At 43.3% G+C, this 24,092-nt stretch overlaps 1 protein-coding gene, 1 long non-coding RNA gene and 1 pseudogene across 3 annotated transcripts; 2 read left to right on the forward strand and 1 right to left on the reverse strand.

Annotated features, from left to right (window-relative positions):
* The first annotated feature begins 458 nt into the window (after nucleotides 1–458).
* Nucleotides 459–4,495, forward strand: LOC119278602 (G-type lectin S-receptor-like serine/threonine-protein kinase B120). 2 transcript variants are annotated; one of them, XM_037559932.1, is made up of 7 exons: nucleotides 459–1,911; nucleotides 2,301–2,405; nucleotides 2,490–2,671; nucleotides 2,802–3,009; nucleotides 3,090–3,327; nucleotides 3,424–3,574; nucleotides 3,665–4,495. In XM_037559932.1, exons 1-7 carry the CDS (start codon nucleotides 618–620, stop codon nucleotides 3,962–3,964), a joined length of 2,478 nt encoding a protein of 825 aa, XP_037415829.1. In that variant the 5' UTR covers nucleotides 459–617; the 3' UTR covers nucleotides 3,965–4,495. The 2 variants fall into 2 exon arrangements, with proteins under 2 accessions (XP_037415829.1, XP_037415830.1); XM_037559933.1 differs by having other exon boundaries at nucleotides 2,946–3,009.
* A 1,124-nt stretch (nucleotides 4,496–5,619) lies between these two features.
* LOC119282348 lies at nucleotides 5,620–7,683 on the forward strand. Its single transcript, XR_005138714.1, has 3 exons — nucleotides 5,620–5,883; nucleotides 5,985–6,229; nucleotides 6,945–7,683. It is a non-coding gene; the product is annotated as an uncharacterized LOC119282348 (long non-coding RNA).
* Nucleotides 7,684–8,708: 1,025 nt separating this feature from the next.
* On the reverse strand, nucleotides 8,709–9,395 carry LOC119280093 (annotated as a pseudogene).
* Nucleotides 9,396–24,092: the final 14,697 nt, after the last annotated feature.

Consider the following 24,092-nt stretch of genomic DNA (forward strand, 5'->3'; position numbering starts at 1 on the left):
CTGTGGTTACTGTTGAGCCAAACATCGTTAATCAAATGCCTTTTTTGGTTAACTGCATTCGATTTACTTCATTTATTCATTAGGGTCAGTTGCAACTGCTTTATAAGGTATAATGCAGAGGCCCCTAGTGATAGCACACAGCACTTGGGTGAAGTAACCAAGGTTTAGTCAGCCCTGGAGTTGCGCCTCATAGACTATTCTATAGACTAGTCTTGACTAGTCCTTCGACTCGTAGTCCATGAAAGTAATGAGTGGGTCCCTCGTTCTGAATGGTACAGAGAAAGTATGGTGTAGTCTCTGCTTTCTTTGTCTTACCATCACCTAGTCACCTTCCTGGCATTTACAACTATCAAGTTGATAGGCTGATAGATAGTGATGTATTAGAATCCATTCCACCAGTCGAGCCACATGGTATTGAAATACTGCCCTCCGTTCACACTTCACTGTCTATATCAACTATTGACAAAGAAGGAAATGGAACAGCAGTTCGCCTATTTCAACTGCAAGGTTAGTTTTTGTAATTCACTCTAAATTTTCCTCTGTCTTCTCCACCCAATCATATCCCCTTCTCTGCTCCTGATTCCTCATCACTTGTTAACTCAAAGAAGTGAGTAAGTATGCATCTGCCTTTTCTCCACTTGGTCATCATCATGCTCCTGATTCCTTGGCCCTTCAGTTCAGTGCTTCCGTGCGCACCTGTCGGTGTGCTTGTCCCTGGCATGAGACTCGCTCCTGGCAAAACTCTCACCTCGGACCAAGGTTCGTTCGCCTTAGACTTCTTTACCCCCTCAAATTCAACTAAAAATACATATGTTGGCATATGGTTCAACGATATCCGGTTGCGCACTGTCGTCTGGGTTGCCAACCGCGATAATCCGATCACCGATGCTTCATCCGCGGTGCTTACTATGACCGGCAACTCTAGCCTTGTGTTGTCTGAAACCAATGGCCACCACATACTTTGGATGGCAAGAACAATCACTGGCGGCAACTCTTCAGCCAAACTTCTCAACAATGGAAATCTTGTAGTCCAATCATCAGACGGCGCCATGTTATGGCAGAGCTTCAAAAACCCAAGCGACACCGTCCTTCCTGGCATGCCTATGCGGACGACCCACAAGACACACCCACCATGGCGGATCATCTCTTGGAAGGGCCCTGAAGACCCGTCAAAGGGCAGGTTCTCTGGTGGGAATGACCTTGGCACTCCCCTACAGTTCTTTGTCTGGAATGGGTCAGTGCCATACTTCCGTGCTGCTGTGTGGAACGGCTATGTATCCTCCAACGTGGGCCTCCAGGCCGTTAGTCCACTCATGTATTTGACAATTTACATGGGCACCGATGGTGAGACCTATTCAACATTTGGACTATCAGATGGCTCCTCCAGGATAATTTACAAGGTTGACTACTCTGGAAAGACCACGCTATGGAGATGGAATACCAGCTTGACAGATTGGACCCACATTGCACCGTGGCCAGCTTACCGGTGTAATCTCTATGGATACTGTGGTGCATATGGCTACTGCGACAACACACAGGAAATTCCTACATGCAAGCGCCTTGATGGATTTGACCCTAGTAACAAAACAGAGTGGGTTAGAGGCAATTTTTCTCATGGTTGCCAGCGAAAGGAGGAACTGCAGTGCGGTGGGGAGGACAGTTTCTTAACCTTGCCAGCGATGAAGGCACCAGAAAAATTTGTACACCTGTGGAACAAAAGCTATGATGACTGCAAAGTGGAGTGCAGCAAAAATTGCTCATGTGTAGCATATGCTTATGCTAATCTAAGCACCAGCAACATTGATGGGGATGCAACAAGGTGCTTGCTGTGGACCGGGGAGCTGATTGACGTGGAGAAGGGTGGCGCCGTTGGCAATGAGAACCTGTATCTCCGGCTTGCTGCCTTCTCAAGTATGTTCCTCTTTTCTTTCTTTTTTAAACACAAGGACACTCCTCTTTCTATAGCTCTTGTTTATGTTCATCAACGTTTCAGTTTAAGAATTTGTGTGTAACATAAGAAGCAGAGCATGACAACTTGCTGCTTTAACTCGTTAATAAATTGTGAGTTGCTGACACTTTAGCCCCACCATTACATGCAGCAAAATCACTAGAGGGTATTAGTTCTATTCCCATGTTGTTGCCATTTGCTTGGTGTTTGTACTATGTATTGAGCCCAAGTGCACATCGAAAACATTCCTGATGCATTTAAATAAACTATAGGTTACGCGTGATACTCAGACAACACTGTTAAAGTACAAGATTTACAATAAATTGAACCTCATAACATTGTTCCTTTTCAGGGAAAGGGCGAAAGGGCATCGTAATAAAAGTTATACCAGCAATTTTAGCAAGTTTGTTGCTGATACTTCTATTGGCATGCCTTGTATGGTTACGCAAGTTTAAAGGTAGATTGATTTAATTTTTGAAGCAGTTTGGAAGACGCATATTGCGGCCTTTTTTTAAGACAACAAAGATGATATTTCTCTTAAGCAAACATGACAAGAATGGAAGACCAAAGAGAATGTTAATGGGGGATTTGCGCATTAGTGATGGACTCGGAGAGGAAACTCATGAACTTCCATTTATTAGCTTTGAGGAAATAGTCGCTGCAACAAACAACTTCTCTATGTCCAATTTGTTAGGAGAATGCGGCTTTGGTAAAGTTTACAAGGTAAATGTAGACACAACAGCGTGTCCCTAATTGCACTGAAATATGAAATTTTTTATCCCTTTTTGCTGTGATTCAAAACTGAACGATACTATTTTGTATCCGTAATTTTCTCCTCGTTGGTATAATGCAGGGGCTCTTACATGGCAACAAAGAAGTTGCTGTTAAAAGGCTCAGTAGAGGTTCTGGGCAGGGGGCAATAGAGTTTAGGAATGAAGTAGTCGTGATTGCTAAACTGCAACACAAAAACCTTGTAAGGCTTGTCTGTTGTGTGCAGGGCGATGAAAAGCTACTTATTTATGAATATCTACCAAACAGAAGCCTGGACACCTTCCTTTTCAGTATGTTCTGATCACAAATGAATTAGCCAACAATCATTTGACACCACATCTTAAATCATAATCCCATACTACTCTTGCAGATTCTGAAAAGAAGTCAATGCTTCACTGGCCGACACGATTCAATATAATAAAAGGAGTGGCTAGGGGGCTACTCTATATCCATCAAGATTCAAGACTGATGATAATTCTTAGGGATCTGAAAAGAAGCAACATTTTGCTAGATGGAGATATGAATCCCAAGATATCTGATTTTGGCATGGCAAGAATCTTTGGTGGAGATGAGCAACAAGCGAACACTAACCGAGTTGTCAGAACATAGTAAGTACTATCTTGTGTCTAGTTGTTCATTAAAGGCATACATAGTTAAACTCAACTCGAAATGCACAAGTCTTGCTGATGATATGATTTATCCAGTGGTTATATGTCTCCGGAATATGCAATGGAAGGCCTCTTTTCTGTGAAGTCCGATGTCTATAGCTTTGGAGTATTGCTCTTGGAAACTGTAAGTGGTCTAAGGATTAGCTCAACCCAGAACATCAAGGAGTTCCCCAACCTTATAATATATGTAAGATTACGATTTATCATTGCCAATGCCTGGAATTCCTTTGACCACATGACTTAATTTTTTATTTTATTTTTGATTTGGTTTATTCAGGCATGGAGTCTATGGAGGGAAGGGCTAGCAATGGATTTGGTGGATCCATGTGTTTCAGAGAGCTGTTCCAGTGAAGAGGCTTTGTGCTGCATTCATGTTGGGCTCTTGTGTGTTCAGGATGATCCGGATGCCAGACCACTCATGTCAACTGTTGTATCAACCTTGGAGAGTAGAAGCACGCCACTTGCAACGCCTTATAAGCCACTGTATTTTTCTCAGAGGAATAAGGTAGCGAAGAGAGCAGCACATGGTCAGGACTCTGTGGATATGGAGGCCCTTACAGTTATAGAGGGGCGATAGGGTCACGCAGTTTCCAAGTTCCGCCCATGCACTATTTCCCAGTTCTCTTTCAAAGCCAAAGCTTCCGAAAGGTGTGATTTCACCCTCTCAGTTCAAAGATGGAATGTACCGTTGGAGGACAAGGTTTTGCTCAACCTTGATACTGCCATCTTCTTACAATCTGAATATATATTGGTGCTGGTGTTGTACTTTTGTGTCCCGTGATCACTTCTATGAGAATGCTTGCGGTCCTGAACCCGCTGAAGTAATGGCCACTCGATGTGCTTTTATCCTGTTCTCTTGTCGATGGTATTTGGAGGATTATCTTAGCTTGTGATTGTTCATCTCTTATGCCTCTGAAGCTGAACGATTCGCTACTGGTGCTGTCGTCCATGACATCAAGTTATTACCGTTGTTGAAGTTTGTTTCAGTTTCCTTTATTCATGTTAGCTGAGCATGTTGTCGTAGGTGCTCGGTACGTCGAAGCCCCGGATTTCATCGGAGCGGTACTTTGTAATGAACTTGTTGTGATTTAATCAATGAAATGCCGCCCATTGCCCAGAAAAAAAAATTGCTAAAGTGTTGAGCTGCCACTGGAATCACACACACTGGAGTCTTCACTTACAAATATTGATTTCAGTTTTGCGACATGCTACTAATACCTCTGGGGTTCCACTCTGTGAAGTCTGGAGCATACCAATTTGTGATTCCTTATGTAAACGTAAAAACAAAATTTGAAATTCCCATTCATTTTCTAAAGTGCGAACAGTTTATGAAATTAAGAATACTTTTGAAAAAGAGACCATTTTTTGAAAACACAATCAGTTCTTAAAAGCGAACACTTTTTGATACATACAAATTTTTATGAAAAGGGGAACGACTTTTTAATGAAAAAAATTGCACAAACTTTCAAACAATTTTTTTTACATAAATTCAAAAAAAATCCGGAATTTTAAAAAATGTTCGCGCATTTCATAATTTGTTAAAAAGTTTAAGAAATGTTCATGTTTCCTATTTTTGGTCAAAAATTGAAAAATGTTTCATCTTTTCAAAATGTGTTTGGAATTAAATTCAAGTTGTGTTTACATTTTTAAAAATTGTTCACATTCATCAAAAGATGTTTGGAATTCCAAAAGTTTCAAATGTTTGGATTTTCAAGAATTGTGCCCCATTGTTCAAAAAATATATTTATGGAATTTCGTAAATTATTTGCGCTTAAAAATTTGGCATTTCAAAATTCTTCACATGTTTTTCCAAGAAATGTTTATAACAACAACACAACAAAGCCTTTAGTCCCAAACAAGTTGGGGTAGGCTAGAGGTGAAACCCATAAGATCTCGCAACCAACTCATGGCTCTGGCACATGGATAGCAAGCTTCCAAGAAATGTTTATGTTTTAAAAAAAGTGTTTGCATATATGGGCGCTCCTGTCTGTTCTTATTAAGGCTGCGTTATATGTTGCCTTGAGCAGCCTTCAGAGTGAGTGGCTAGTTGCGGGCGCTCTTAGTGTGATATCCCGAGATTGACTCCAGTAAAGCACAGATGGGCTCGTTATCTGGTCCGTCGTACATGGTTTGGGGATGTGTGCCGCCATGCATCTTGGTGGAATACGGCGCAGTGGAAAATAGGCTGGTGCGGGATGTACGTACACGTTTCGTCTGAAGTGTGGGGACAGGACACGGCCTCCGTCACCTCGGTCGGCTGGCGATTTTGACGGCCGCCGCGGATCTTCATCTGAGCCGTGGCTCGGTCGTCATCCAGGGAAATTGGTCCGTGGATCAGGAAAAGCGCTTTTCCGGCAGGGGTTGGTGCACGATATTAATTGTACCCCCCTCGTCGGTGGCGCACAGGGTGTGAAGTCCTGTTTTGAGGAGACGATTGCGTTCGGGGAGGTAAACTCCATTGCCGGCGACGGAGTTCCTGATGCAGCCAATAAGCAGGTAACTTTGTGATTTTCGTTGATGAAAACTGAATGCGGTTGGTTCTTTTGTGCGATTTTGTTGATTTCCTCTTTCTTGTTTGGATCTGCGCTCGGATCCAGGTTTCCCTTTTGATTGAAGGATCCAGATTCCCCTTTTGATTGAGGAGGTGGACGAGAGTGTTGGTTGATGTGGGCCGGGAAATCGTCCGCCCGTCCGAGTAGAGCCGTGGCTTACTCCGGAGCTCGGCTCGGACAGCCAGATCGCGGCCCAAGCGGTGGTGGTAGTGGAAAAGGGAAGGTTCACCTGAAGCGCCAGAGCTCTCCACAGGCAAGATGAACCCTCAAGCTCTCGAATGGATTAAAAGGTACTCCATAATTTTTATTTTTAGAGTGTCAACTGCCTACAGGAATAATTCATTTTCAGTGTATGGATTTGGTATTTCATAAGAGAGTGGTTGCTGATCTACATTTTAGTTTGATGGGCACATAGAATTGACTTTAACAACATTGCGGACATGAACGTATGACAGGGTTAGTATTGGTTGCCTATTCTCACCAGAAAAAAACTTCTGTACAGTCTAATTAATAAACGGAAAACACCTTATCAACAATCAAGAGGGTCTCGTTACAAAAGTTTGGGATTTGAATTTGTCTCCTATGATGTGATGTGGCCTGGCTTTTTGTAACATTAAAAACCCCTTGTATAAGCATTGGTCTTTCCATTAACTGTTTTGCTAACAGCCAGACATGGTAGTTGTCATTAGATGAAACAAAGAAGTGTTGGTTGTTTTGTACTCCCTCTACAGGCGCATACACTTATTTCTGTCCACAGGAGTTATTTCCCGAATGTTCCATTCAGATGCATTTCATTGTTCTTGCTCACGTTCTTACCAAGCAAGTTATAAATTCTTTTCAAATTATAGATCACCTGGCGAGCCTAAATTCTTGGGAGGCATTTGTAATACCTCCTTTTTTTTCTTACAGATTATTACTTTCCATTTAACTGTTTGAAAGTGTATTATATGTACATTTTAATTTGGTTTTAGTTCTGTTAAACTCAAACTATTTGACATATTGCAGACCGTAGCGACGAAGAGGCGGAGGATGATAGCTTTAAGCATGTAAGCCTTTAGTAATGTGACTTGTGGATTTTTGTTTTCCTTCTATATATTACTTGTTATTTATGGACTCCATAGATCCAATTGCCATTGGCTTATATAATTCAGGAGATAAAGGGTGAAGCGCGACGCATTCGAGCAATCGATTGATCAGATCTCTCGATCCAAAAGCTCCTAGATAGACGCACATGTAATCACTTAATCACTAAATTAATCACTGAATTTTTAATACTCTGTTACTGCATACCGCGGGATAGTGTGAACTGCTGGAGCTGTGTGCAGGCGTTGTGGAGTTTTACTGTCAGGGCAGTTTGCTGTGTGCTGAATTCTGCGTGATATGCTGAACCTTATATATGAAATGGACACTGATTAATTTTGCTTATGCAACGGTCCTTAGAATAGAATGCTACACGCAACGCATCGCTGACGAGGGTAAGCATGTAGCAGGTCACGCACGCAAGCTATGTCCACCCGATTCGAATTTCGAATGGTAACAGCGTGAGAAGCTGAGGCTGTTTTACATAATCAGCAGCATGGTCACTGCCGAACGGTGAGTCTATTGATCCATTGCTTCGTGTAGTTAGGGTGAAACTAGAAGGCAGGAGCTGGGCAGAGCAGGATATGGCTTCTTCCATGTGTGTCTGGCACCGGATCGGCCATTACGTGGTCGGATGCAACTTCCAAGTACGATGTAGTATCTGCAGAGGCAAGTCCATCCATTCTAGATGCTGGTATGAACTAGATTCGCACCATATTTCAGTTAACAGTGGTAGCACGTGTGCAGGGTCTGAATCGACTGTGAACCAAGGCAAGCGATCCAGGTGATGATTTGGGCAAGGGATGAGCGGCGTCATCTCCTCAGTACTGCCAGTTTGATGCGGAGTTGGACATCGATTACGAATGGTCAGGAAAAAAAAGATCACGAACTCTTTTTGCATGGAAAAAGGTTACGAACTGTCAGGCCAACTCTCGTTCTACGTACCTCCAACGGTTGGACGCAATAAATGGGCTGGCTACCGGCGTTAGTCCAGAATCAACACGCTGATGGCCCAGGTCGTCGTGCCACATCTGAGCCAGCAGTGGGTCACGCCGTAATGTTGGCCGCTTGTTAGAGGTGGGCCACCAACCATGCATAGAAATAGATATACGTGATTTATACCTGGGCCTATACACTTCAGGGTGGAAATCACGAGGGGAACCTACGGAGAGGATAACGTGCGCATCTGTGCTCGAGCACAGAATGACACTTTCGTCTAGTTAGCATATTTTTTTGTCGCTCAGTAATTTTTCGTCGCTCATTATAGAAGACAAGTGGCTTTGTGTAGTTCAAAAGAATGTCATTACAGAAGAAGAAACTTTTTATTATCATTACGAAAATGAAAAACAAAGAAACAAAAAAGAAAACAAAAATGAAAAAAAAAGAAAAAACCAGAGCAGCGTGAGCGACTGCGCTAAAAGGCCGGTCCGATTCATGCTAATGTCCAGCCAGCCGGTCAATAATCCTAGCATTTGACTAGGCACATCAGCGAATACTAGCTAAAGGGTTCGATTTAGCTTTCGTCTACAAATGCGTGTCTATTTTGAACTTTTTGCAAAAACACTTGGGCACAAATGCACATCAGCTCGCGCGCAACGCAACTCATGCGCAGAGCAGGACACGGGAAGGCGAGCGACACGCACATTTGTTTCCTTCTCTATACACTGCATGTGGCGCACGCGGGCCGACCGACGGACATGACAGATCACGCAGCCGGGGGCCCGGCCGGGCGACGAACACAAGAAACGCACAACGAGATTCTTCGGCCGGGGATCCTCTCCGCCTTGCGCCGGCCGGCGACCGAGGCGAGGCGCGGCAGCCTACCGCCTCCGGGAGCGCGGCTTGAGGTTCTTCCTGATGCTGCGGCGGACGTGGCAGAGCACCTAGTACTGGTCCTCCTCGCCGTCGTCGGTGCGGCGGTAGCACCGCGGGTCCGTGATCTCGTACTCGCTCATCACCCACCCGGTGCTCCGCCGCCCCTGCGCCCCGTCGCAGAGGTAGAAGCAGTAGCGCGTCATGGACCAGCGCGCCACCACGCCTAGCTCCGTCACGGAGCGCCGGTCCTCCCTGTTGCCGCTGTGCATCCACGTGCCCCCGCCGCCCTCCGGGGTGCGCCGCGCCTGGGCGCGCTTCCCGCGCCGCCGCGCCGCAGCAGGCCGTGCCGCGCCAGCAACTCCCAGGGGGCGCTGCGCACGGGTTGGCCTCCACCACCGCGCCCGCCACGCGCGGCGCGAACCCGCGCAGCTGCGGCCGCAGGAAGTGCAGCACCAGCTCGTCCTCCGTCGGCTCGAACTCGATCTCCTCCTCCTCCTCCCCCACCTCTTGCTTCACCTCCCCTCCGCCGGCGCCGGCCAGATTTATCCCCTGCTCCTCCATTTCCCCGATGAAGTCTCAAGTCTCCCCTTCCTCCTTCCTCCTTCCTCCGATGAAGTCAAGGCTCAGGCACCCGACAAGAAGATGCGGCTGCGTTTCTTTCCAACCACTGCACCGCTCGGCCCAACACGGGTAGCCCACCGGGATGGCCTGCTCGATCGGGCCCAATCGGGACAGCAGGCAAGGCTCTAGACTCTCAAAAAAAAAGTAACTCAAAAAAATTGTCTCAAAAAAAAAAAGCAGGCAAGGCTCTGGATTCTTCTCAAAAAACAAATGCCAAGGCTCTAAATTTGCCGCAAATCTCCTATTTCTCTATGGGATCAATTTACGCCGTGTAAATGGAGATCACTAGCAAGTAAGGATGGAGAGATACGCATCCATTCTATAATTGTGATCACAACATAATCACTAATTAAGTAGTGCGATATGGCGCGCATGTCAGTTAGTATACCCGGCACATTGGGTAGTGAACGTCTTCTAGAACGCAGATCAGGGTGTAAGGGCATCTCCTCAAACAATCCACATACGTCCGGAGAGTCCGGACGTGTTTCATGGGCATGTATCAGTCTCCTCCACAGTTCGCATGCACTTTTTACCACAAAATCGGAGACAAACTAACGGGCTTTTACTGACGTCCGGACTACTGTCAAGCCCGCTTTTGACCATCCTGACACATCCAAAACCCTCCTTCCTCAGCTGCATGTATTTCCTCCTGGTGCCAGCTGCCCGCATTCATGCCACTGTGAGCAACCGCACCACATTGAAGCCACTTTCCCACCAGGCGCCAGTTCCCAGACTAGTCAGTTAAATTTGCTCCGGCATCTGTCCACGAGCAGGGGGGCAGTTCACGGACACATATGTGGGAGCCGACCATGCAAAGCTAGCCACATATGCCTGGTTAGACACTACTAGGAAAAACCTTACCAGTAGTGTGGTTTTTTTCATACAGCGTGGGTGCTGGCGCTACTGCTACGGCGCTACAGCTAAATATTAGCAGTAGCGCGTTTTCTATCGCACGCTGCAGATATGCTAAGTCTAGTAGCGCTTCTTTCTACACACACGCTACTACTATCGTATGTACTAGTAGTGCCGCTTTCTTCACCCCACGCTACAGCTAATTAATTGGAAATTAAAAATAATAATATTCAAATGCAGTATTCATGGATGGAAATTCAGATGCATTTGCTTCACCAACAATGATTAGTAGTAGCATCAACATAGCCTCTAATTCAGCATAGGAGTTGCAAGTAAGGGAAAATTACCACCGACACTACTAGCTAATAATCATCATAGCTAGTCATTACCACCAACATTGTCTAATCATCATAGCTACATAGTGTAGCACATCATCATCATCTTGAATTTCATTCTAGCTAGCTAATCACTCCTACTGCTCTCTCTCAGGTAAAATAGTATAGAACATGTGGAGCGCTCCTCATTCAACATATTGAAGCGTGCAGATGAACCTATCTCCTAATTGTGGGCTACGCTTCTGATTGCTGCCCCATAGTACTTCTCTGTGATCCTTCACAATTTTGTTCCAGTCTTTGACTATTAAGACTTGCTCGCTTCTAGAAATCCTGAATGCACTCATGTGCAATGTAGGAAGTCTTGGCCGTATGCTAACCATGGACATGCGACCTTTAGCTTTGATCCACTGAGGCACAACTATCATCGGGAGTCCTTATTGAAGAACATCGTTATAACATACTTAGCAATGAAGTTTAGCTTAAAAAAATAATGTATGCAAAAGATGCACTGAGGACAAATAGTAAAAATCTTACCATCTTTCCTAAATAGATGTGACCGTAGTTCAGTACGAACACTATTGGTCGCACGTTTTGAGTACTAACATTTCTAAGTCCAGGAAAATAATTTGTCTTGACAGTATGAAGATCCTCAAGCCATGAAACATAATGACTTGTCTTCTCACAGTTTAGTTCAGCCCCGGGACAGTAGCAGGTCATGTCTACCAAGCGCCGAACATGTTTGCTTGAATGGAAATAAGCTGTCAATAGAAATTAGTTGTCAACTATTTTTGAATAAACAATATCCAAGACATAAATATGGTTAAGAAACTTACATAAAGATAGAACTGGAGGCGTCTGCACATTGACCCAGATGTCAATATTATCTTCAATATCATCTTCCAGACGAATATCAAAGGTGATAAGCATATCAGGCTCAAATGCATAAGCCTTGCATAGTGCTCTTCATTGTTTGCATTCAAAATGGGTGTAGGTGTGTGTATTGTATAATTTTGCGAGAAAACTATAACCATGCTCGGTCCTCAAGTTAACTCTTTTTATCTCCATAGTTTTCATAGTACTGAAACTAATCTTATCCAAGACATATATTCTTGCATGGCAGGGATACGCTAGTAGAATAGTAAAAAAAATAAATTATAAGTTGAAGTAAAAGAAGTAGAAGGCATGCTTAATTACGAAAAAAGACTTGTCGTTGTGACTTATTGTATGCACTTCGAACGTCTCATCCCCAGCTTGATGCTGAAGCGCCTATCACCAACTAGGTGAGGCCTGTTGCACTGGCTGCGCTTGTCTTCGCAGTATTCACACATACTGAGTTCCCTTTCGCTGTCGCCGTCAGACATTTCATATGTTCATATAGTTGAAGCAGACGCGCATTCAATAAGAAAAACTAAATCATAAAACGAATTAGTATTCAAATGAGCATGCATTCAATAAGAAAACTAAATCATCTCTTGCGTTCGTACATCGTCGAATATTATCACTAATACATCTCGAATTGTATCATACATATAACATCACCAATACAGCTAGAACCTTAGCGAACGACGGGTATCGGCGCGGGCAGTGGACACCCAAAGAGAAGGAACCATCACAGGATCATAGCTCCAGTGTGATCCGTGAAGAACCATCCAGGTATTGTCGGACCTGCCCTCCAACGCAAGCATGTAGCGATGGACGTGCTCATCCTCCTCGCTGACACGGTGAGATACCACCTCTGCGGTGGACGAAGGCCTCCCCACCATCACTGGCCCACGCGGCCGCCACCAAATAAGGTCCGGGTCGACGATGGGCTGCCTCCTCACCAAGTTGCACCCTCCGGAAGGTAGCACCTCCCAGTACCAGCCAGGCGGAGCCCAGTCCCGGACATGGCCCCTATAATCAAGCAAGCCCTCCTCCGCCGAGTTGACGACGAGGACGCGGGCCAGGCATCGTCGATGTCGAGAACAAATGCTTAATTGTGAAAACAAAATTAATAAACACTTAGCAAAATTCGGCATGACCTTTGCTAAAAACAGGACATATCGAGTGTCTGAAGTTTGCCATAACGTAAAAATATGGCAAAACATAGGCCACTCAGAAAAATATGACATGTCCAAAATGTGACATGTTCAAAATATGACATGTCCACTGCAAATTTGCATATAACAGGAAAAATTGCTTAACTAAAAAAATAACAACACTTGCTTTAACTAGATAAATACCCAGAATTTGTTAACTACACCTAAAACAACTAAACACCTAGAATTATGTTAAATACACCTAAAACACCTAAATTCTATTAATTAAACCTAATTAAAAACCTAGATAAATTTCTGTCCTAATTTAAAAACCTAGATAAATTTCTGTCCTAGTTTCAAAACCTAGCTAATTTAAAAACCTAGGGTTCATACTACCTAATATGTCCTACCTAGGGTTCGATCAGAACCTACATTATTCTAAGAACCTACATTTTTTCAACTATATAGGATTTAAAATGACTACTCTATAATAATTATAACTAGGGAGGGAGGGAGGAGGAGGAAGGAGGAAGGTGAAAGAGGGTCGGCGCGAGGGAGGGCGGCCGGTGGGGGAGGATGGCTGGCGCGGGGGAGGGCGGCCGGCGGGGGAGGAGGGCCTGCGTGGGGGAGGGTGGCCGGCATAGGACACGGGGGCGGCGGCCGGAGCGGGGGATTGAGGGGCGCGTGAGTGTGAGCGTGAGAGTGAGTGAGAGAGCGCGCGTGATACCCCACAAGTGTAGGGGATAATTGTAGCCTCTTTCGATAAGTAAGAGTGTCGAACCCAACGAGGAGCTAAAGGTAGAACAAATATTCTCTCAAGCCCTCTCTGCCACTGATACGACTCTACGCACGCTTAATGTTCGCTTTACCTAGAACAAGTATGAAACTAGAAGTACTTTGTAGGTGTTGTAGGATTGGTTTGCAAGATAATAAAGAGCACGTAAATAAAAGCTAGATGCTGTTTAGATAAAGAAGCAATAAAGTAAATATAGCGAGTGTGAAAAAGTGGTGATAAGAGTTGTGAAATTGTCTCTAAGCAATTGACTACTTTACTAGACCGGTAATCACTATTGCAATTCTATTTGAGGGAGAGGCATAAGCTAACATACTTTCTCTTCTTGGATCATAAGCACTTATGATTGGAACTCTGATAAGCATCCGCAACTACTAAAGATCATTAAGGTAAAACCCAACCATAGCATTAAAGCATCAAGTCCCCTTTATCCCATATGCAAACAACCTACTTGCTCGGGTCTATGCTTCTGTCACTCACGCCACCCACCATAAGCAAATCATGAACATATTGCAAACCCTACAGCGGGGATCCCTCACGTTTGCGCGACACGGAGAGCACCATAGGACAACACCAATATAAAGCATGCAACTCAAACCAATCAGAGCAATTCATCAATCACCGATAGGACAACGAAAATCTACTCAGACATCATAGGATGGACACACATCATTGGATAATAATATGAAGCATACAGCACCATGTTCAAGTAGAGGGTATAGTGGATTACGAGAGAGTGGACCGCTGAATATAGATGGGGGAAGGTGATGAGACATTGGTGAAGATGATGGAGGTGTTGCTGTAGATCGCAGTGAGGATGATGGCCCCCGGCAGCGTTCCGGCGCCACCGGAAGCAAGGGGGAGAGAGCCCCCGTTCTTCTTATTCTTCCTTGACCTTCTCCCTAGATGGGAGAAGGGTATCCCCTCTGGTCCTTGGCTCCCATGGCGTGGGAGGGGCGAGAGCCCGTCCGAGATTGGATCTATCTCTCTGTCTCCCTCTCTTTTTGCGTTTCCAGATCCTTCCCTTTCACCGTTTCTTTTATATCCGGAGATCCGTAACTCCGATTGGGGTGAATCTTTTGCCCAGATTTTTCTCAAATAATTAGCTTTCTTGCGGCAAAAGAAGAGCGTCAACCGCCTTACGGGGTGCCCAGGAGGGTCCAGGATGCGCCTGCCTCCCTGGGGCGCGCCCCCTGTCTTGTGGCCCCCTCGGGCACCGTCTCGCGTTGATTTTTCCTCCCAAAAATCACAAATATTCCAAAGTAATTCTCCGTCTGTTTTTATCCTGTCTGGACTCCGTTTGATATTGGGTTTCTGTGAAACATAAAATATACAACAAACAGGAACTGACACTGGGCACTGGATCAATATGTTAGTCCCAAAAAATACTATAAAAAGTTGCCAAAAGTATATGAAAGTTGAATAATATTGGCATGGAACAATAAAAAATTATAGATACGACGGAGACGTATCAGCATCCCCAAGCTTAATTCCTGCTCGTCCTCAAGTAGGTAAATGATAAAAAGGTAATTTTTGATGTGGAATGCTACCTAGCATAATCTTGATCATATGTCTAATCATGGCATGAATATTAAGACACGAGTTATTCAAAGCATTAATCTATCATTTGACATAAAAACAATAATACTTAGGGCATCCCAACAAACAATCATGTCTTTCAAAATATTAATACTTCAGAAAGTTATCCCTACAAAATCATATAGTCTGGTATGCTCCCTTTTCTTAACACAAGGTACCCCTCATGCCTATCCCGGTGTCAGCCAAGCAATTGTTTCATACTTTAGTATTCTCAAACTTTTTCAACTTTCACGCAATACATGAGCGTGAGCCATGGATATAACACTATGGGTGGAATAGAATATGATGATGGAGGTTATGTGGAGAAGACAAAAAGGGAGAAAGTCTCACAACGATGCGGCTAATCAACGGGCTATGGAGATGCCCATCAATTGATGTCAATGCGAGGAGTAGGGATTGCCATGTAACGGATGCACTAGAGTTATAAGTGTACGAAAGCTCAAACTGAAAACTAAGTGGGTGTGCATCCAACTTGCTTGCTCATGAAGACCTAGGGCATTTGAGGAAGCCCATCGTTGGAATATACAAGCCAAGTTCTATAATGAAAATTTCCACTACTATATGAAAGTGACAACATAGGAGACTCTCTATATAAAGAACATGGTGCTACTTGGTAAAAGGATAGTAACATTGCCCCTTTTCTTTTTTTCTTTTCTTTTGGTGGGCTTCTTTGGCCCCCTTTTTTTATTTAGGCTTCTTTGGCCTTTAATTTTTTTTCATGGGGCAATGCTCCATAATGATGATCATCACATTTTATTTACTTAGCTCAATATTACAACTCGATACTGGAACAAAGATATGACTCTATATGAATGCCTTCGGTGGTGTACCTGGATGTGCAACGATCTAGCGTAGCAATGACATAAAAAAAGGACAAGCCATGAAAACATCATGCTAGCTATATTACGATCATGCAAGGCAATATGACAATGAATGCTCAAGTCATGTATATGATGATGATGGAAGTTGCATGGCGATATATCTCGGAATGGCTATGGAAATGCCATGATAGGTAGGTATGGTGGCTGTTTTGAGGAAGATATAAGGAGCCTTATGTGTGATAGAGCGTATCATATCACGGGGTTTGGATGCACCGGCGAAGTTTGCACCAACTCTCGGGGTGAGAAAGGGCAATGCACGGTACCGAAGAGGCTAGCAATGATGGAAGGGTGAGAGTGCATACAGTCCATGGACTCAACATTAGTCATAAAGAACTTACATACTTATTGCAAAAAATTATTAGCCTTGAAACAAAGTACTACGTGCATGCTCCTAGGGGGGAGGTTTGTAGGAGTTAACCATCACGCGCCCCCGACCTTCACGCAAAGATAAACAATCAAAATACAACGCGCACCAATTTGGTTACATAGTTAGTAGACCATACGTGCATGCTTCGGGAATCACAAACCTTAACACCAACATCCTTACTAAACACAACCATCTACTAGTACCTCCCACATATTATCATCTCTATATCGCAAAACTATTGCAAGGAATCAAACATATCATATTCAACGATCTACAAGTTTTATGTAGGATTTTATGACTAACCATGTGAATGACCAATTCCTGTCATCTCTCTAAATAGATTTAAGTGAAGCAAGAGAGTTTAATTCTTTCTACAAAAGATATGCCCATGCTCTAACAAATATAAGTGAAGCAAAAGAGCATTCTACAAATGGCGGTTTTCTATGTAAAGAGAAACAGGCAATCCAAACTTCAAATGATATAAGTGAAGCACATGAAGCATTCTATAAAGCCATACTCAAAAGATTTAAGTGAAGTGCAATGAGCATTCTATAAATCAACCAAGGACTATCTCATACCATCATGGTGCATAAGAGCAAAAAAAATGAAAACTAAATGCAAAAGACGCTCCAAGACTTGCACATATCGCATGAACGAAACGAATACGAAAACATACCGATACTTGTTGAAGAAAGAGGGGATGCCTTCCGGGGCATCCCCAAGCTTAGACGCTTGAGTCTCCTTGAATATTTACTTGGGGTGCCTTGGGAATACCCAAGCTTGAGCTCTTGCCTCTCTTCCTTTTGCTCATATCGAAACTTCCTCGATCAAACACTTCATCCACAAGAAACTTCAACAGAAAACTCGGTAAGATCCATTAGTATAATAAAGCAAATCACTACTCTAAGTACTATAGAAAACCAATTCATATTTTGTTTTTGCATTGTGTCTACTGTAACATAACTTTTTCATGGCTTAATCCACTGATAGAAATTGATAGTTTCATCAAAACAAGCAAACTATGCATCAAAAACAGAATCTGTCAAAAACAAAACAGTCTGTAGCAATCTGAACATTCACCATACTTCTGGTACCCCAATTGTTTTACCAAAATTAGGAAAAATAAACAATTTGTACAGCAAGATAGTGAAAAAGGAATCATAACCATTTGACATTCCAATAAAAAAAATGTAAAATCACACACTACAGCCAAAGTTTCTATCCTGCACTGTACAAACCAACATGCATTGTAAACATCCTAAAGGAAAACCTTGGAACATTATTTTTATAATACAATGGAATTGTACAAGGGGATAATTACTTTTGATGAAAATTTTCTGTAATTATGATTCACAAAGTTTCCGTGAGCATGAACAAAGTTCAAGGAGCTCTCCCACTTCAACAATGCCTGTCTCTCTCACTTTCACTTTCCTTTTTGAAAAGTTTTGGGTTCCCCTCTTTATTTTTTTGTTTTTAAACTATATGAAAGCACTCAATAGAAATAAACGACTCTCTAAAACTTCCGGGTTGTCTCCCTGGCAGCGCTTTCTTTAAAGCCATTAAGCTAGGCATATAGTGCTCAAGTAATGGATCCACCCGGATCCCAAGGTATATCAAAGCCAATTTTAGTTAACAATGATTTGTAATTTAGTAGTGAGCACAAATTAACATATATCATGCAATGACGAAGTATAACTCTCTTCCTATGCATTGGTATGTCATAAAAGAACAATTCATGCACACCAAGTAAAGACCAATGCATAGTATAAACAGTTTCTTGCAATTTTATCATATTGGAAACATGGAGATGCGGAGATGTAGTTCCTCTCTCATAATAATTGCAAGTAGGAGCAGCAAGCACATGCATATTACATTCATCAAAATTATCATGTGCAACGGTAAAAGGCAACCCATCGATATAATCCTTAATAAGCACAAACTTCTCCGATATAGTGTAGTTTGGAGAATTCAAAAAGATAATAGGACTATCATGCGTGGGTGCAATAGCAACAATTTCATGTTTCACATAAGGAACTATAGCAAGTTCATCTCCATAAGCATAATTCATATTGGCATCTTAGCCATAAGTATAGCAAGCATCATCAAAAAGGGATATTTCAAGAGAATCAACGGGATCATAACAATCATCATAGCAATCATCCTTCGGTAAGCACGAAGGGGAATTAAACAATGTATGAGTTGAAGAGTTACTCTCATTAGAAGGTGGGAACGGGTAGCTAATCCGCTCTTCCTCCTTTTGTTCTTCACTCTCCTCATCATCTTTTTCATCCAATGAGCTCACCGTTTCATCAATTTCTTCTTCCATAGCTTCCTGCAAAATATTCGTCTCTTCTTGGACAGCGGAGAATTTCTCAATATATAGTTTAACATAGGCATTAGAAGCATAATTATCATAACAATATTCAAGTATGGCAAAATTTTCAGATTTGTAGAGAGTAGCATCATACTTTTCAATCAAAGAAGCAATTTCATAAGCACCCTTAAAAGCAACAATTTCTTCAATTTGTTGAACATCATAGTAATTATAAACACCCTTAGCATACGAAGATACGATCCCATTATCAATAAACTCACATTGGTAGGAAGGTGTTTCTTAGGGTTTTCAAAACAACAAGTAACATCATGTATTTCACATAAATTCCAAGCATAGCATTGCAAACGATGAATTCGATCCACTAAAAGTTTCCCTTTTTCAGATATACGGTGTCGCACATAACAAGCATGCTCATCTAAAGATTTGCCCTCAACTAAGCTAGTGGGGGGTTCAACACGAGTACAAAGGGATCCAAGATGATCCAAGTAAAAAGCTTCAGGAGTGTGATAGATTTTGAGTGGTTCTTCAACCATTGGTGTAGTAGGTACAACTAATTTTTTTGGTATTTTGCGTTTCCTACCCATAACTAAATATAGAAAACAACTAAGAACAGCAAATAAAAATTACTTAGTGATAAAGAAAACAAGCACACACGAGAATATTCACCCCACACTATGACTCCCCGGCAACGGCGCCAGAAAAAGGTCTTGATAACCCACAAGTGTAGGGAATAATTGTAGCCTCTTTCGATAAGTAAGAGTGTCGAACCCAATGAGGAGCTAAAGGCAGAACAAATATTTTCTCAAGCCCTATCTGCCACTGATACGACTCTACGCACGCTTAGTGTTCGCTTTACCTAGAACAAGTATGAAACTAGAAGTACTTTGTAGGTGTTGTAGGATAGGTTTGCAAGATAATAAAGAGCACGTAAATAAAAGCTAGGGGCTGTTTAGATAAAGAAGCAATAAAGTAAATATAGCGAGTGTGGAAAAGTGGTGATAGGAGCTGTCAAATTGTCCCTAAGCAATTGACTACTTTACTAGACCGGTAATCGCTATTGCAATTCTATTTGAGGGAGAGGCATAAGCTAACATACTTTCTCTTCTTGGATGATATGCACTTATGATTGTAACTCGAGCAAGCATCCACAACTACTAAAGATCATTAAGGTAAAACCCTGAAAGTGCGTTATATCGACTAGAGGGGGGTGAATAGGCGATTTTTATGAATTCTTCACTGAGGAATTTGCTGGTGAGGAAATTCCTAAATGAAGAACTACTTGCAGCGGAATAAGTACTCAAAAGTAAACATAGTAGAACACAAGCATGGTCATCATGATGGAATGAAGACAAGCACAGATTACAGAAAGCGTAAGCACAGGATAACACAAGATGAAGATGAACTGACTAAAGAAATTGAACTGAGGAAATTGAGAAAGTCTTCAGTCAAAGTATTCAAACAGATATGAACAAGCACACAACAACAGAACTGAGGAAATGAAAGAGTTGAGGAAATAGAACCAGTAAGCTTGGTGAAGACACTGATTTGGTAGACCAGTTCCAACTGCTATCTCAGTTGTACATCTGGTTGGAGCAGCTGAGTATTTAACCTCGAGGACACATAGTCCCGGACACACAGTCCTCACCGTATTCTCCTTGAGCCAAGGTCACATAGACCTCGCCCAATCACTCGTGGTAAGTCTTTAGGTGACTTCCATTCCTTCATAGACTAGGTCACTCGGCGATCCACAATTCCTCTTGGATGCTCTAGACCATGACGCCTAACCGTTTGGAAGAAGCACAATCTTCAAAGGTAACAAGCGTCGGATCCACGCAAGATCAATCTCTTCAGTGATGCTCAATCACTTTGGGTTTGTAGGTGTGTTGGGTTTTCCTCACTTGATGATTTTCGCTCAAAAAGTCCTTAGAGGATGGGATGCTCTCAAATGACAAGTGTCAGTTTCTCTCGGAGCATCCAACCAGCTAGTGGTTGTAGGGGGCGGCTATTTATAGCCTAGGGAGCAGCCCGACATGATAAGACATAAATGCCCTTCAATGATATGACCATTAGCACTAGTAGAAAACAGGGGTTTGGTTCGGGCCTGGCCATCCCATTAGTCCCGGTTCTTCATGAACCGGGACCAATGGGGGGCATTAGACCCGGTTCATGAGCCCAGGGGGCCAGCCGGGGCCTCGTTGGCATTGGTCCCGGTTCGTCTGGACCCATTTGTCTCGGTTCTAGGCAAGAACCGGGACCAATGGTCCACGCTCCGGGCCCACAACCATTGGTACCGGTTCGTGCCATGAACCGGTATAGAAGGGGGAATTTAGTCCCGGTTCATGCCACGAACCAGGACAAATAAGTTTCCTATATATACCCATCGCTGCGTAGAGCACTCTTATTTTTCTCGCCGGCGATGGGAGGGCATTTGGGTGCTCTAGCTAACCTCCTATGCACATGAGGTGTTCGATGAAATGTCCGAGCCACGCTAGTTAATCATTCTCCTCACGAAACTCGAGCTTCGAGCTCCATTTTCCCCGAGATTTGTCTAGGTTTAGCGTTCCGTCACATCCTGTCCCCGTCTTCACCGCCGTCGATCGCCCGCGCCGATCTCGTCGCCGGCACCACGTGGTGAGCCTCTTGTTCTTATCTTCTTTCTGAAAGAAAAAATTCTTAATTCAGATAGATACTTGTCTAATTTTCTTACTTTTATTATTTCTTGTTATTATATAGTGCGATGGTTTTGGTATCCGCCCCCGTCGGCACTCGTCCTGTCTATGATTCGGATGTGATATATATTATCTTTTGATAACTATTTGGTTCATTTATTGTTTATGATAATTATGCCGACCAACGTGACATAGATTTTATTTATCTAGGAGGTGGTTGAACCGAAAATTCCAACCAACCCTATTGTCGAGAGGTTAAATTTAGTTGAAGAAGAAAACAATTACTTGAAGGAAAAAATAAGAAAAATTGAGGAGGAGTAGATGATATTGGAGTTGCATGTTGCGGATGTCGTCGATGATCACAAGATCAAGATGGATGCAATGCGGTTGAAGATTAGAAAGATTAGAAAATATGCCATTCATACCGAGGCTTGGTATCATTATGTAGTTGGATCAGTTATTACCTTTGTAAGTGCATCTAGTGCCACCCCTAGTTGGTTTTGGAGTATTGACGACAAAGTTGGTTGAGGGACTAATGCGTTTGTGAGAATTGCAGGATAACGCAGGTAGTGTCCCTCATTGATTCGGTTTACCTACCGGAGATGACCCCTAAAAATGTATGAAGACATTGAAGACAATGGTGGTGTGTGTGAAGATACTCACATTGAAGGCTATGACATGAGAAGACATTGAGTGAAGACTATGGAGCGCGAAGACTGAGTTGGTTCGTTGTTTCCTTTTCTTCTGTGCTGAGTCATAGGAACCACCGTACTGTTAAGTGGGGTCCAAGTGAACTAAGTCAGAGTGACTGAAGTGATGCTCAACCCAAATCCTATGTCTTCGAGCGAAGACAATGAGAGCAAATCTTATCCAGAGCTGGATGAGTCAGCTTTGCTTGTAGCCCAAGTAAAGTTACCGTGTGTGTTTGAAATCTGACCGTTGGAACACGTGTCAGTTCCTTAGTGACCCAGGGTCATTTCGGACATATCAGGTCGGGTTGCCTTGTGGCTATAAATAGCCCACCCCCTACACCATAAATTGGTGGCTGCTTAGAGTTAGTTTATGGCTTTTGTCGTTTTGAGAGCAACCCACCTCGAAGCCTTTGAGAGAGAAATCCTTGCGAGGACAAAGCCCAAACACCCAGAGCCAAAGAGTGTTAGGCATCACTGAAGTGTTTCTGTCTGTGTGACTTGAAGACTTATTACACTTGAGAACTGTGTATCCTCCAGCCGGTTAGGTGTCGCGTTCTGAGCATCCAAGAGTCATTGTGGATTGCCGGTGAACGAAGTCTGTGAAGGTTCGGAAGTCTACCTTGAAGACTAACCAGAGTGATTGGGCAAGGACTGTGTGTCCTTAGCTCAAGGGGAATAAGGTGAAGACGTGGTCTTCTGAGTTGAATCTCAGCCTCCCTAACCAGACGTACAATTGTCACAGCAACTGGAACTGGTCCAACAAATCCTGTGTCTTCAACAAGTGACTGGTTCTATTCCTTCCCTCCTTTACTTTGAGTTTGTCTTCGTGAAGTCATTGCTTATCTGTCTTATCTGTTTGACTTCATTGCTTCACTACTATTGTTGATTGGCTTCATACTATCTTCCATCCTGATCCTTACTACCTAGCTGCTATTAGTCTTCGTACGTTAACTCTATTGCATACTTGACTATGGCTTGCTTGTTGTAGTTTATCTTCCGCTGCATATCAATTAAGTCATTTCTATTGTTTGTCTTCGAAACTTCAACGTTTTGAAGACTTTGATAAAAATCGCCTATTCACCCCCCTCTAGTCGATAACTAGCACTTTCAATTGGTATCAGAGCAAGGTACTCCCTTGTTCTGTGTGATTCGGTTTAACCACCTGGAGTTTAGCTATGTCGACTGCAGAGATAATCAAAGTCTCCGCTGCTTGCCCCGTGTTCGATGGAACTGAATATCCCTACTGGAAGAATAAGATGCGCATGCATCTTGAAGCCATTGATGTCGACCTCTAGTATGTCGTCAAGAACGGCATTCCAAAAACTTGTGAAGGTGTCACTCCTGCTGATGTCAAGAAGTTCATTCAACTGGACTCGACTGCAAAGAACATCATCTGTGGTCATCTGACCAAAGGACAATATGGTCGTGTGAGTGCTCTGGAAACGTCAAAGCTAGTCTGGGACTGGCTGTCCAAGGTCAATGAAGGCGTCTCAACTCAGAGAGATCAAAGGATCAGTGTTCTTCGCAACCTCTTCAACCGCTTCAAGAGAAACGACAATGAAAATGTCCAGCTCACGTTTGATCGCCTCACCGACATCACAAATGAGCTTCAGGCTCTCGGCACCACTGAGATCACCAAGCATGAAATCGTCAAGTCACTGCTGAGATCTCTTGACAGCTCCTTTGACACCCTTGCCCTCATGATACAAGAACGTCCTGACTTCAAGACTCTCGATCCGTCTGACATACTTGAAAGGCTCAACACACATGAGTTCCAGCTTTCTGAGAAAAGAGATATCTATGGCCCCAACTATGGCTGAACTCGTGCTTTGAAGGCAAAAGTTGTTCCTCATCTGAAGAAGAAGAATCTAACTGCGGTTCTGATGATCCTGAAGACATTGCAAGGGAACTTGCTATGCTTGTGAAGAAGTTCCAGAAATTCACCAAGAAGAAGGGCTTCAGAAAGTCTTCACGACCCAGTTCAAGAAATGATGAAGCTTCCACTCAAGACAACATGAAGAGGACATGTCACAAGTGTAAGAGGCCTAGGCACTACATCTCTGAGTGTCCTCAGTGGGACAACGAGAAGAAGAAGA

This window comes from Triticum dicoccoides, chromosome 3B (assembly GCF_002162155.2).
Source record: "Triticum dicoccoides isolate Atlit2015 ecotype Zavitan chromosome 3B, WEW_v2.0, whole genome shotgun sequence".
NCBI classification, from domain to species: domain Eukaryota; kingdom Viridiplantae; phylum Streptophyta; class Magnoliopsida; order Poales; family Poaceae; genus Triticum; species Triticum dicoccoides.